General features: G+C 50.9%; 4 protein-coding genes across 4 annotated transcripts; 1 reads left to right on the forward strand and 3 right to left on the reverse strand.

Moving 5' to 3' along the window:
* Positions 1–300: 300 nt before the first annotated feature.
* On the reverse strand, positions 301–1,229 carry MIND_00532500 (uncharacterized protein; the record flags this gene model as incomplete). The annotated part of the gene is made up of 2 exons (XM_037362111.1): positions 301–768; positions 816–1,229. The coding sequence occupies 2 exons, from the start codon at positions 1,227–1,229 to the stop codon at positions 301–303; spliced, it is 882 nt and encodes a 293-aa protein (XP_037222403.1).
* A 298-nt stretch (positions 1,230–1,527) lies between these two features.
* On the forward strand, positions 1,528–3,781 carry MIND_00532600 (Family S53 protease-like protein; the record flags this gene model as incomplete). The annotated part of the gene is made up of 11 exons (XM_037362112.1): positions 1,528–1,540; positions 1,608–1,876; positions 1,926–2,426; positions 2,472–2,613; positions 2,666–2,789; positions 2,845–2,886; positions 2,933–2,999; positions 3,050–3,164; positions 3,212–3,591; positions 3,640–3,676; positions 3,726–3,781. 11 exons carry the CDS (start codon positions 1,528–1,530, stop codon positions 3,779–3,781), a joined length of 1,746 nt encoding a protein of 581 aa, XP_037222404.1.
* A 6,391-nt stretch (positions 3,782–10,172) lies between these two features.
* MIND_00532700 (uncharacterized protein) lies at positions 10,173–10,737 on the reverse strand (the record flags this gene model as incomplete). The annotated part of the gene is made up of 4 exons (XM_037362113.1): positions 10,173–10,210; positions 10,259–10,510; positions 10,562–10,685; positions 10,732–10,737. 4 exons carry the CDS (start codon positions 10,735–10,737, stop codon positions 10,173–10,175), a joined length of 420 nt encoding a protein of 139 aa, XP_037222405.1.
* A 919-nt stretch (positions 10,738–11,656) lies between these two features.
* Positions 11,657–12,126, reverse strand: MIND_00532800 (uncharacterized protein; the record flags this gene model as incomplete). Its single annotated transcript, XM_037362114.1, has 3 exons — positions 11,657–11,847; positions 11,902–12,059; positions 12,110–12,126. The coding sequence occupies 3 exons, from the start codon at positions 12,124–12,126 to the stop codon at positions 11,657–11,659; spliced, it is 366 nt and encodes a 121-aa protein (XP_037222406.1).
* Between the last annotated feature and the right edge of the window lie 2,604 nt (positions 12,127–14,730).

A 14,730-nucleotide genomic window follows, 5' to 3' on the forward strand; every position in this document is an offset into this window, starting at 1 on the left:
TGCCTTGCATCCCAGAAGAAGCCTAGAGTCCACCGTAACTCCTGGTACCTTGGTCAGATGAGCAGCGTCGGCATGGACGATATTGTGGCCGCCGTAGGATAGATATTAAGAATCAGTACCGCGAGGAATGGGAAAGGAAGATTGATTTGAAGAGTTGTTGACTGTTGTTGAAGAGTGAAAACCAAGTGAAAACAACAACCGTGACACCCGACATGACTTGCTGACAAACCCATCCGTTATCTTATCGTATCAATTGACACACAGAATTCATTGATTCACATCGGTCCTTGAATTTACGTGCTACGTGCGCGAGAAGACCATTTCAACTTTGCCCTCTTTGGCGCCATCTACATCCACCTTGAACTCTACTTGGGTGGCGGGATCGAGGTTAGGTTGCCACGACATCTCAGGTGGACCATTCGTCATATTGACGTTGATGTGCTCAAAGACGAGCGCGCCGGCTGGATAATGACTGGGCTGGAAAACACCTTCCTCCTCCAACTGAAGTGTAACAAGGCTTGGGGTTATCTGCAAACCCATGTCTATGACGGCGATGTTGCTGAGACTAGGGAAACTCGTCTTGTACCAAAAATAGCCAGGAGTTTGTTTTTCTACTTCGTGGTTGCGGACGATAGTGCTGTCGAGTGTTTGGCCAACCTCAAGAGTGACGTTCTCAAATCCGACGAATTGGATGAGGGCTTGTTGAGCGAATTCCACCTGCAGTGCGTATGAGTAGAAGGATCCGCCTTGAATCCAACTGCCACCATACTGGAAATGCAAGTGAGATATCGACATTAGGCTTCAGTGCAACAGACCTGAAGGGTGGGCCGCACAGTGGCATAAGTGAGGCCAGTCGCTGGGTCAATGAAACGCATGTTGGCACTCATGAAGATAATCTGGCTGTCGAAAACTTCGGGCTCAGGGGGGACGACAAAGGTGCTCGTGAATGACTCCAGTGTGTTGGTGGCGGTCTCATTGAGCTGGCCGACGAGTTCGGTTACACTGAAGATCTGGCGCTTGGGTTGAGTCTCCCTTGGAACGACGTTTGCGAAGGTATGAAGGTGAGCGCCGTCTGGCGCAAAGAGCTCTATGTCGCGACCAGACTGTTGGAGACGAGAACCAATTGGCGCAGTGTAAACCTTCTGGCCCTTGGCGGTTTGGGCAACTGGCGCCAATGCATGGGTTGCTTGGGCCAAAAGGACAGAGGCAAGCACACGAAAGAGCAGCATCGTGACGGACACAAACTACATTGGGTTGAATGAGGTTTTAGATGAGGGTGAACCTTGAGAAGCCATCAATCTGATCACGACCATGTCGTTCTTGATGTCAACAACCACGACCATTCCAAGATACAAGCATGCCACCAATGCCCACCATTCTCGATGCGCATCGCGCACCTCGTGTCTAAAGCGTCATGCGCACTCCTCTCCTCCAGTGCTACTGAGTTGGCGTTGCTGATCCGATTCCTGAAACCTAAATGGGTAATTCAAGTCAGTCTCAACTGCAGTTGACCATGTGTACAACCAAATGTGCTTCGAAGGTTCGCTTCTAGCATCAATCTCATCTTTCCTTTCTATAAACATGGAACTTTGCTTACGATACGGTAGACGACGGGCCTTCACTTTCAATGTCCTTCACTCGTCTGCTCAGTACTCTCTCGCTTGTCCTGGTCGTCTCCGCTGGCAATCTTGTCCAGTACGAGCAACGTAAAAGTGCTCCCGTTGGCTTCACCAGCAAAGGACCAGCTGGCGACGACCACCCGCTCACTCTTAGCTTTGGGTTAGCGTCAAACAATATCGCAGGTCTGCACGAGAAACTTGCATCCATATCCAAGCCCGGAAATCCCGACTTTCGAAAATGGCTCAGCGCAGACGAGGTGGGTAGTCTTTCTGTCAACTACTTTGTTTGAAAAAAAGTTCACCTAGGTCAAATCTTTCGTCGCGCCGTCCGATGAAGCAGTGAAGGCATTCAACTCATTCGCGTCAGCAAATGGACTCAAGACCACTTCTACTTCACCATTCGGGGAGTGGGTGACCGTCTCGTTACCAGTGGCGAAAGCCAACAAACTGTTCGGCGCCAAATACACCAACTTCACACACGCAGACGTTCCTGAACCAATAATGCGAACGCTCTCAATGTCGCTGCCTTCAGAACTTGTCGGTCATATTGACGTTGTTCATCCCAGCACGGCTTTCACAGTACCAAACACGCGCCCTCGAAAGTCCATTCAATTTGATGGTGCACCCAAGCGCGAGGCCACAGCGCCTGAAAGCTGCAACGTCAATGACAGCAACCCTGGAAATGTTCTCACTCCGGCCTGCCTCCAAGCCCTGTACAACATTCCAACCACCCCAGCGACGCAAGAGAACAATCCTCTTCTTGTAACCGGGTACGCCAACGAATGGGCCCAAATAAACGACTTGCAGGTGAAATTGACCCTTCATCCACAACGTCTCTGATCATCTCATCAGTCGTTTATGAAAGAATTCCGCCCTGATTACCCTGCTGGCGCTAACCAGACTTTCCTTCGTCTCGCGATCGACGGTGGAACCAACCCGCAATGGCCTGGCGCTGCCGGGATCGAAGCTCAACTCGATGTTGAGTATGCTGCTGGTATGGCTTGAGTCTCGTGACCGCACTTTTTTTCTCATGAATCTTGATGCAGGTATTGCTACTGGTGTTCCCCTGCATTTCCTCACCGTGGGTGGGTGGGATTTCTCGAAAGCTTTGTTCGACACCACAGCCTACGTGGCCAGCAGTCCTGTGCCTCCGACGGTCATGACCACATCGTGCGGATGTTTTTTCTTGCCCAGTTTCGTACTGCTGATGACGATAATTTTCAAGTTATGGTGACCAGGAGGCGAATTTCGGACCCGCATTGGCCACGTGAGCTTTTTTTTACCCACATACTTGCAAAATTCACAAATCATAGTAAAATCTGCGATGGCTATGCTGCTGCATCTGCGCGAGGCGTTTCAATTCTCTTTGCCTCTGGAGACGTTCGTGAAATCAAATCACCACTTTTGCTGCCTTTAATTTGTGCTTATAGGGTGGTGTGAATGGGAATCACGACAGTGGCTTTAACTGCGGGCTCTTCGTCTCTGTTTTCCCTGCCTCCTGTCCATATGTGACCACTGTCGGCTCAACCATCGGCTTCGGCCCTGGTTTGTTGTCACTCGATCTATCTTCATCGAGTTAATCGGCTCAACAGAGATTGCGGTCAACTTCACTGGTGGTGGCTTCTCCGAAGTCTTCCCTCAGCCCTCGTATCAAACTGCCGCTGTCGATGCCTTCCTCAAGACCATCCCTGATGATTTCCCCAAGTTCAACCGTGCCGGACGAGGCTACCCTGACATTTCTCTCCAAGGCTGGAACTATTTGATAACGGCCAACGAAGAAGTTGGCGCTGTCAGCGGGACCTCTGCTTCCTCGCCGACCGTTGCTGCGATGATTTCTCTAGTCAACGACAAGTTGCTTGCGGCCGGCAAACCCGTGCTCGGCTTCCTCAACCCCTTCATCTACGCGAATCTCTCTGTCTTCAACGATGTTGTTACTGGCCACAACTCAGGCTGGCGGTGTCCTGCGACAACAGTAACTGACTATCCTCTCCCGGTTTCTTTTTGCTTATCGCTGTTTCAGGCTGCTTTTGATGCAGCGGAAGGCTGGGATCCCTTAAGTTCGTGGTATTTCTATTACTGTGTGTCTAATGCTAAACTGGTCACTAGGCGGTGTTGGCACCCCCGATTATGAACGGCTGCTGGCTGCTGCATTAGCTGGATGACCGCTGACTTGGAGGATAGTAATCACACATTCACCAGACTTCATAATGTAATCACCTCGACTAGCATGTAATTTTGCGTTTCCTGTTGTTCCGGTCGCCCGAAGCTATTCAACTCCTCTCCTGCCCAGACCTGATGACGTGGGATCGACGATTGGTATGAGGTTGCTATTATTTAATATCAACTTCACTGGCGTTGGATTGACGCGGTCGAAAAGACCGCCTCCGATGAGCCCCCTGCCTAAAACCGCGCTGGACGGGGATACTCCGATCCTTCTCTCCAGGGCTTGAGTTTTCCTCGTCATAGCCAACGAGAAGACAGGTGGTGTGAGCGGAACATCTGCTTCGCATCAATAGTTTCTCTGCTCAACGATAAGCTGCTTGTGGCCGGCAACTCTGAGCTCGGCTTTCTTAACCTTCATATACGCCAATAATATCGATTTCAACACTGCTAGTACCGGAGTAAAAGTATGTCCAACTTGCAACATCACCCAAGTGTGGCCCGACGCGGAGGCGCGGAACGAGGTTTGTTGAGACCGCGCATTGCAACGGCACTCCCCCGACTACACAGTGACGACTCATTTCGGATATACGGAGGCGCGGGACCCAAAGGACTTGCAGTAGAGTGAAGTTCGTCACCGCCAACTTTATCATCGAATTCTTGAGGAGGACGAGTGTTTTGATCCCGTGGGCGCGGATGTAACTTTGACGTCGATCGCGTGAGGCCCCTATATATTCCCGTGCTGGGCTCACTTTTGCAGCGTTTTCCAACTGGGTCTGCTACGGCCACCACCACATTCATTCTTTTCCCACCGACCCGAGTGCTGCTGCAGTTTGTCGCCTTCTTCAAGTTGCTTCTTCTGGTCTAGCTGACTTGTTCCTCGCACCTACCAAGTCGCTTCTCCTACTACAATGCTCGCCCTCGCCGCCACCAATGCCCCCACCTTCGTCGTCAAGTCCATCTCGCCACTCAATGCGAGAAACATTCTGTGCGTTTCGCAACCTCGCCGGCTGATTTGAGCACTCAGTATCTGTAGTCGCCATAATTCTCGCCAGCTGGACTTGGCTATCAGCCTCGGCCTCGATCCATCCTTCAACCCCTCAGAGTATTTCAAAGCATATTGCTGGTGTTGCTGCCGCTTTTGTTTAGTCGCAGACTGACTGGCACCAGCATGGAGGATACGCCAGATTGCCAAAGCGTGCTGCGTTTCCTCCTGCTGGGGTCAATTCGTGACCAAATCAAACCTATTGTCCCCACGGGAAGCACGGAAAGGGAGAACACCGTCGCATACCAAGAGGATTGTACCATGCAGGACATCGTGGACGCGGGGTACATCGAGATAGGCGATATCATAGACCGTGTTCGTCTCGAGGTCGAAGCGAGCATCATGCTCACCACTGAGCTGAGAGTCAGTCAGCCTTGGTCTTTTCAGAAATACAAGGGCACTGACCACCGACATGTAGCTTTTGTTTTCTATCATCTTTGACCCCGATGTGCTCCAAGCTTTCTTGCACATCGACATGACCTTTGTTGATAGGATATGGCCGCCACATCTCTACCTCCCTTCCGATGCCAAGCTCGCCTACGCAATGTTGTGTGCTCTTTGTCTCGAGAGAGACCTAGGTGCTGAACCCATAGTGCGCACGAGGTGGTTTGTGCTTCTTCGACTGCCCAGACTGACAATTATGTTAGCCGTGCGCTCAAGAGGGACATTATCATGCTCGCAGACCATTCGATGAAACAGACAGTGCCTCGGCAAAACGTGAGGAAGAGAAAGCTTGAAGCTACGGAATTGGAATCGGACAAGGCAAGAGTCACGTTTGATGATCAGCTGGCATTGGCTGACCAAACCATTACAGGAAAATTTCCCCACGGAAAAGGATGAGCACAGGCTGGAGAAATCAAGACGGCTATAACTGGGAAATGTATCGATTTGTACTTGTACTCGTGGATCACATATAACACTACCCACTCACGGCATTACCCGATTACGGCCCGCCTCCGCAGAGCCAAATGCGTCATCACAATCGGCGTTGAGCGACCGGTAGAGGACTCCCAAGTCTCTGACAGGGAGGATCGAGGTGTTGCGAGACTGCTGCACTCTTCATGGCTATACCACTACTCTTGCTTGCATCCGCGCAACGGTCCAGCGGTCCCCGACCGGTATTTGGCTCATTTTGGGCATACGAAGGCGCGGGACAATCGGGACCATGGAGGGAAGTTGATCCTAACGAGACATCGTATTCTAAGGCTGAAATAAAGCATGAGAAAGAGGATACAGGGCGTCAAATAATGGGTACCTTTCTCAATCGACAGTTGTATGGCTGCGTTCCGATCAGAAAGATGAGGAAACGGAGAGAGAGAGAAGTTACCAACCGGCCCAGGCAGCGAAAAATGGCTACGTCGAAACCAGATTGGAGCCATGATGAGTCGGTGTTTGCTGGAGAAGGTCAATGAACAACACAGTGATGAACTGTGTTGAGGACGTTATCGACTAACCATGTGGGCAGGTGGTGGTCAGGAAGAAAGAAGGACTCTAGTGGCAGTAACGCGGAAGGAACAGATATGTTTCACGATCGCATGCTCCAAGACTCAGATTTGATTGACGGAAGGCAAAGACCAGCTGCGACAATTAAGATCGAAAAAAAAGTAGTGGGAAACTAAGCAGACCTTCATAAGAAGTAGAGCGGGACATGCCATTGCCGCTGACAACAACTTTATCCTACGTCGAAACCAGATTGGAGCCACGATGAGTCGGTGTTTGCTGGAGAAGGTCAATGAACAACACAGTAATGAGGACGTTATCGACTAACCATGTGGGCAGGTGGTGGTCAGGAAGAAAGAAGGACTCTAGTGGCAGTACCGCGGAAGGAACAGATATGTTTCACGATCGCATGCTCCAAGACTCAGATTCGATTGACGGAAGGCAAAGAGCAGCTGCGACAATTAAGATCGAAAAAAGTAGTAGGAAACTAAGCAGACCTTCATAAGTAGAGCGGGTCATGCCATTGCCGCTGACTCGACAACAACTTTATCTTTGTCCTGGAACCAAGCCTCCCTGAAACTCCACATATAAATCGATGTTGACGTTGGATGACAAGGTCAAAGAAAGGCAGAAACAAGTCGCTTCTAGAGGCTCCTGGGACGGTGCGAATTGGTCGACTCGGAAGGGATACTGTAACCACGGCGAAGACGAATCGGTTTTCGCGAGTCGGGAAGAGCAACAATCCACGACTGGAAGAAAGTCAATGGAAAGTGAAAGATGTATCATGTGGCCGACTGACCATGTGGGTAGGTGGTGGTCAAGAAGAAAAAGAGTGCAGTGGCAGTACGGCGGCGGAAGTAGCAGATGTGTTTCTTCACGATCACAGGTTCTAAGATTTGGATTCGAGTGGTCCCCAAAAATCAAGAGAGTTCTGGTGTAAAGATTATCAAGGAGAAGATATAGAGTAGCAAGAGGATTGACCGTTAAGAGCGGAGCATGGGCAACCTGAGAGTCCGGCGCTTGAGTCTGGACCAAACACCATGACTAGCAATTGGTTCCAATTGCGTCAGAGGCGGGCACAGGTATGAGAGGCTGCTGGCGGTCCGCATACAAGATGATGCTCGAGCTGAGATGGAAGCCTGTGCTCAGTGCTGAGCTTGCTGCTTGCGGAAAGAAAATTCGCTGTCACGGACATGTCACAGCTGGCGGCCCGGATGATCCGTAGACGAGTGTGAGCCATTCTGATCATGAGTCCATGCGAGTTGCGACAACGAATGCTACTTCCTCTGAAGCACACAGCTATAAACAAACAGCCTAAAATACCATACAAGCACATCAACTCGGCACATACATAGTCGAGTTATGCCAGTGAATCGAAACTTGCCCAGTCGAAACAGAATACCAATTGTATCCAGTGAGCGGAATGAAGGGTTCTGCCCATTACACAAGTTTATATCGTCTGTCGCGCATGTTCCCGAATTAGGAAACTTTCTTGCTAAATTGGGCTTCCGGCCGCGGGTAATCCGGCCGCACCCCAGAGCGTTGTTCCAACATGTGCAGACATGATATCTATTACACTGCCTTCCTAAGTCTGGCGTAATTCGGCGAGCCGAGGCCAGCCAACAGTTGCGTTGACGGTTGAAGCCACTGTACTAAGTCGGCAATACACCAAATAAGTGGAATAAAATAGCTGACCTTGTCCCACATTTGGGGTTTTTGCCAATCCACGCATCATTCAGCGCTGCCCTCCCAGGTGGACTATATAGAGGAGCGGGTTGAGCATCACTTGGATGAATCTACAAAAAATATCAGTCAACGGCGTGTGGATGGACTGAGAATTACCAACGATCATCTCCCGATGCGGTAAACTTGCCTCATCCGGCTGCAAGCTTCCTGGCTTCTGAAGGACAAGCCATACACGTCTGATTCGAGAGGACTCGGAAAAGGCATCCGCTGCAACAATTTTCAATGGGGAAGATATAGAGCAGCAAGAGGTCCGACCTTTCCAAGTAGAAAAGGTTGACATGAGCACCGACTTCACAGTCGCGCTTGAACCCTGGGCCAGACGAAGGCATATTTAGATAGTCGAACGAATGTTTTGATCCCGTGGGCGCGGATGTCATTTTGACCTCGATCGCTTGGGCTATGGGTCAATTCCCCATTGACTTGAACTTTGCGACGACCACAACTACACACCTTCCCTTTTCACAAGTGCTGCCTTCTTCTCAACTTTCCCGCCAGGTTCGTGCTTGGATTTCTCGTCTGTCCTTCCTCGCTGACTTCTGTCGTCCCAGCAAGCTCATTTTCTCGATGCGTGTTCTCGCGACGACGACGACCACCATGTCCATGACTACCAAAACCCCCTCATCGGTCAAGGCGACCAACACCCCGTACGTTCCACGATCTCGCCGTTGATTTTGTGCGCTCAATGTCGCTAGCTGGGCCCCATCGACCATTATCATCAGATTGGGACACGCTCCTTTATTCAGCAACGAGGAGCCACTGGCGCCGTTTCATTGGTGTGTTTCCCGTTTTCGCGTGGCGATGGACTGAGTTTGATTAGCATGGCCAATACCAAGGTGTCTCGAAGAATTCTTACCCAAGTCCTCCTCACGACGGTCACTGGCAAGAGCAATAAGACAGGACTGGCTGCTCAATGGGAGAAAGTGGGATTGATGCAAGAACACTGGACAGCGGAGGCGTTGGTGAACGCTGGTCAATCCCAGCTCTCGTTCATAATCGCGGGGGCAAGACGCAAGACCAGCGGCGCCGAGAATATGCTGGAGAGTGAGCTCGAAGTGAGCGGTCGGTCGCCTGAGAAGTGTTCCTGCTAATATGCGCCTACCCAGTTGCTCGACGCGATTCTTTTGGATGATACCATACTCCGCACACTATTCACGCCATCTGGCTGCCATAACCCCATTCTCTTCGCGCAGTCTATGTGGCCTGCAACAATCGCTGAGCCACCAAACCCGAATTTAAGCGATTTTGTCGTGGCAGCGCTCTGTTTGGGAGACCGGTCGTATGTTTGGACGACGATGAAAATGCTTGCCCTCAGCGCAACAGAACTGATCATTAATGGGTGCCCATTTTTTTTGTTGCTTCGAGTTCACTGTTGACCAGCATCCTAGGCGAGTCGTTTCTCTGAGCGATTTGATTGTCGAGGAGGGAGGGGGGACACCGGTAGAGCCCATAGAGGAGAAGACGATGAAGAATCGGTTCAGTGACAAGGCAAGTTTGAGATTTCTACCTTGGCACGTGCACTTGACGCAAAAGTACGGCAGGAGAATACCGTTCCACAGTCTACCGACCAGAAACTGCGTCGGATTCTCCGTCCCAACAACAAGTGGTAAACGGATAGCATTTTGTAATAGATTTGTAGTAGGTAGTGTTGACAGAAAGAACGATAAGTACAGCACATCGTCCAGAGGATTGGAATCGACAGCGCCATGGGGCCGTCCGCAGCCTGCAGCATTACCAATGTGAGTTATACCACCTGCAGGGCCGACAGCGTCATGATTTCTCGCTTGAGCGGACCAAACCGAAGCAACCTGGAAGTACAATGGATGCACCAATCAATCGACGATAGCATGTCTTTGCACTTGCAAGCCCCGGGTGGACATCGCTCATGTCAGATCGCTGCGATAGCACCATGCTCAAAGGACTGCAGCTGGGGTGTCGTTCGTCACCAAATCTCGAAAGTCATCAAAGCGGCGCAAAAACGCTACAATACAACGTCAGAACGACCATATAGGAAAATAAAAGCCTACCTCCCTCGCTAGTCTTGCCGAGTCGTTGTTACAGTCGTTGCCGTTCCCATGTGCGATGCGAAGGATCCAAACTGACAACACCATTCCCGGCATGCAGCATTACCCATGTGCGTGACCACTACCGCAGGGCCAACAACGTCATGGAATCAGCGTGAGCGCACCAAGAACGAGGCTGACTGCGAGTCTCCACAATGGATGCACCGATCATGTGACCGATGGCATACCTGAAAGATTGCACTCACGAACCCCGCCGGTCGTCGCCCATGTCAGATCTCTGCAGTAGCGCCACACCCAGAGGACCGCAACCTGGATGTCGTTCTTCACCAGCTTGACGAGCATTCGTGAGCCATCCTGGATAGCATAATCAGAGAGATGAGGAAACGGAGAGAGGGAAGTTGACTCCAAACTCCTTAGGCGGCGAAAAACGGCCAGGTCGAAACCCCGATTGGAGCCACGGTGAGTCGGTGTTTGCTGGACTGGAAGAAAGTCAATGGACGACACAGTAGTGGGGAACATTATCGACTAACCATGTGGGCAGGTGGTGGTCAAGAAGAAAGAAGCACTCTTGTGGCAGTACCGCGGAAGGAACAGATATGGTTCACGATCGCATGCTCCAAGATTCAGATTCGATTGACGGAAGGCAAAGACCAGCTGCGACAATTAAGATCGAAAAAAAGTAGTGGGAAACTAAGCAGACCTTCATAAGAAGTAGAGCGGGACATGCTATTGCCGCTGACAACAACTTTATCTTTGTCCTGGAACCAAGCCTCCCGGTTTGATAGACGAATCCCAAGGATGAGAGGTCATTGAAAGTCTAGATACAACTCAATGTTGACGTTGAATGTGAAGGTCGAAAAAAGGGTGGTGCAAGTCGCTTCTAGGGGATCCTGGGACGGTGCGAATTGGTCGACTCGGAAGGGATACTGCAACCACGGCGAAGACGAATCGGGTTTCGCGAGTCGGGTAGAGCAATAATCCACGACTGGAAGAAAGTCAATGGAAAGTGCAATAGTGGAAGATGTGGCCGACCGACCATGTGGGTACAGGTGGTGGTCGAGAAGAAAAAGAGTGCAGTGGCAGTACGGCGGAAGTAGCAGATGTGTTTCTTCACGATCAGAGGCTCCAAAATTCAGATTCGAGAAAAAAAAGGAGGAAATGTACTGCAACAGTTATCAGTGGGAAGATATAGAGCAGTGAAATGTCTGACCATTCCGGGCAGAGTGTGGACTAACAACACAAGTTTGGCCCTTGAACATAACGACTGCTTTCAATTGTCTTCGAAGGCCTTGAGGATCCATATAGAAGTCAATGATCGAGTGGAGATAGAACCTGACAGACGAAAACGAAAGCATGTGGTGGTTCACCGGTGAGAAAAAAAATTGGTGTCACAGAAGTGACAAGTAGATTAGATTAGATCAGAAACTTCATGTGTGTACTATCGTATACAATCTATCGTTTTGTAACCAGAGTTGTGTAGTAACGAGCAGCGATTACTTGGCTCCCAGCAGCGTTACCTCAGCGACGCATGTCTCTGCAGAACCAATAGCGTCATTATTCTCCGCTTCAACTTGAGGAGCATCATCAAATTCAGCGTCGAGCCACCGGCTTGAGGACTCCAAGTCTCAGACAAGGAGGATTGAGGTGTTGCGATCATGCGAGGCACTTTTTGTCGGCATCGCCACTACTTCTGCCTGCATTCCGGCAACAACCGCAGTCCCCAACCGGCAAGGCTCATTACGGACATGCAAAAGGCACCGGACGATGAGGACTGTAATGGAGTCGAGTTCGTCCTCAGTGAGGGCCACAAGGTATACTGGAACCGGAATAGAGCATCAGATATGCGACAGGGCATGAAATGACGACCTACGACGAGAAAACGAAAGGGGAGTTCCTCTCGAAGCTGTGGGTCGGTGGTGGTCAAGAACTTGAAGAAAAAGAGTGCAGTGGCAGTACGGCGGAAGTAGCAGATGTGTTTCTTCACGATCACAGGCTCTAAGATTCGGATTCGAGTGGTCCCCAAGGATCCTGGTGTGAACATCATCAATGAGAAGATATAGAGTAGCAATAGGATTGACCGTTCAGAGCAGAGCATGGGCAACAACCTGAGAGTCCGGCGTTTATGTCTGGGCTAAACACGATAGCAATTGTTCTAATTGTGTGAGAGGCGGGCACAGGTACGAGAGGCCGCTGGCACTCCGCATACAAGTCGATGCTCGAGCTGAGATGGAAGCTTGCGCTGAGCTTGTGGGAGTGTGTGGAAAGGTGTGGAAAGAAAATCTCTGTCACAGACGTCACTTCTGGCGGCCCGGATGACCCGTAGATGAAATACGAGACGTGTGATACTAAATATTTTACTAAGTAGTTGGTCCCTCATATAGCCAACGCAGCAGCAAGGAGCCGCTCATAATCGGGAGTGCCAGCACCGCCTAGTGATAAGTTGAGCCTGTGACAAAGGAATAAGGATGCCACGCACTCAATGGGTCCCAGCCTTCCACTGCATCAAAAGCAGCCTAAGACAGCGATAAGCAAAAAAGAAACCGGGAGAGGATAGTAAATTACCGTTGTCGCAGGACAGTCCCAGCCCGAGTTGTGGCCAGTAACAATATCATTGAAGACAGAGGGATTGGTGTAGATGAAGGGGTTGAGGAAGCCGAGCACGGGTTTTCCGGCTGCGAGCAACTTGTCGTTAACCAGAGAGATCATCGCAGCGACGGTCGGCGAGGAAGCAGAGGTCCCGCTGACAGCGCCGACTTCGTCGTTGGCCCTTATCAGATAATTCCAGCCCTGGAGAGAAAGGTCGGGGTAGCCCCGTCCAGCACGGTTGAACTCGGGGAACCCATCAGGGATGGTCTTGAGGAAGGCGTCGACAGCGGCAGTTTGATACGAGGGCTGGGGGAAGACTTCGGAGAAGCCACCACCAGTGAAGTTGACCGCAATCTCTGTTGAGCTGATTAACTGGATGAAGATAGGTCGAGTGACAACAAACCAGGGCCAAAGCCGATGGTTGAGCCGACAGAGGTCACGTATGGGCAGGAGGCAGGGAAAACGGAGATGAAGAGCTCGCAGCTGAAGCCATCGTCGTGATTCCCATTCACACCGCCCTATGATAAAGGTGAGACGGACAACAGGAGAGGTTGTAGTTCGACACGACGAACGTCACCGGACGCAGAGAGCACTGAAACACCGCGCGCAGATGCAGCGGCATAACCATCGCAGATTTTACTGTGATTTGTCAGTTTTTGGTACTCTTGTGGACAGAAATAGAAGCTGACTTGGCCAACGCGGATCCGAAATTCGACTCCTGGTCACCATACCTGATGAAATATTGTTATCAGCAATATAGAACAAGGCGACAATATTCGCACGAAGTCGTCATAACAGTTGGAGGCACTGGGCTGCTGGCCACGTAGGCTGTGGTATCAAGCAAAGCCGTCGGGAAATCCCACCCGCCTACAGTGAGGAAGTGCAGGGGGACACCAGTGGCAATACCTACATTGACACCCAGAGTCATAAAAAACACGGTCACGAGACCAAACTACATACCAGCAGCATACTCGATATCGAGTTGAGCTTCGATCCCAGCGGCGCCAGGGAATTGCGGATTAGTTCCACCGGCGACCGCGAGACGAAGGAAGGTCTGATTGGCGCCGGCAGGGTAGTCAGGGCGAAATTCCTTCATAAACGCCTGGATAAGATTATTAAGAAGATCAGAGAAAGCCGCAGATGTTCATAGCCGATTTCACCTGCAAGTCGTTGATTTGGGCCCATTGATTGATATATCCAGTGACAAGAAGTGGATTGTTCTCTTGCGTCGCTGGGGTCGTTGGAATGTTGTACAGGGCTTGGAGGCAAGCCGGAGTGAGAACATTTCTCGGGTTGCTGTCATTGACGTTGCAGCTTTCAGGCGCTGTGGCCTCGCGCTTGGGTACACCATCAAATCGAATGGACTTGCGAGGGCGCGTGTCGGGCATGGTGAAAGCTGTGCTGGGATGAACGACATCAATATGACCGACAAGCTCTGAAGGCAGTGACATTGAGAGTGTTCGCATTATTGGGTCAGGGACGTCTGCGTGTGTGAAGTTGGTGTACTTGGCGCCAAAGAGTTTGTTGGCTTTCGCAACTGGTAACGAGACGGTCACCCACTCCCCGAATGGTGAAGTAGAAGTGGTCTTGAGTCCATTCGCGTCAGCAAATGAGTTGAATGCCTTCACTGCTTCGTTGGAGGGAGCGACAAACGATTTGACCTGAGGGAAATTTAGTGGAAGGAGTACCGTTGGAATGAGCAAAAGACGTGCCTCATCTGCGCTGAGCCATTTTCGGAAATCTGGGTTTCCAGGTGTGGAAATGGCAGCAAGTTTCTCGTGGAGTCCGGCGATGTTGTTCGAGGCTAAACCAAAGCGAAGGGTGAGCGGGTGGTTGTCGCCTGCTGGTCCTTTGCTGGTGAATCCGGCGGGAGCGCTTTTACGCTGCTCGAACTGGACAAGATTACCAGCGGAGACAATGAGGACCAGGGAAAGAGTGCTGAGCAAACGGGCGAAGGACATCGAAAGTGGAGACCGTCGTCTGCCCGCATCGTAAGCAGAGTCCCATGTTTATATTCTAGACGGAAAAGATGAGATTGATGTTAGAGGCGATCCTCTGAAGCAGATTCAGTTTTACACATGGTCAGCGACCGTCTTGGGTTTCCCCATGAAAG

This window comes from Mycena indigotica (genome assembly GCF_014461135.1).
Source record: "Mycena indigotica strain 171206Taipei chromosome Unknown Mind.scaff0004, whole genome shotgun sequence".
NCBI classification, from domain to species: domain Eukaryota; kingdom Fungi; phylum Basidiomycota; class Agaricomycetes; order Agaricales; family Mycenaceae; genus Mycena; species Mycena indigotica.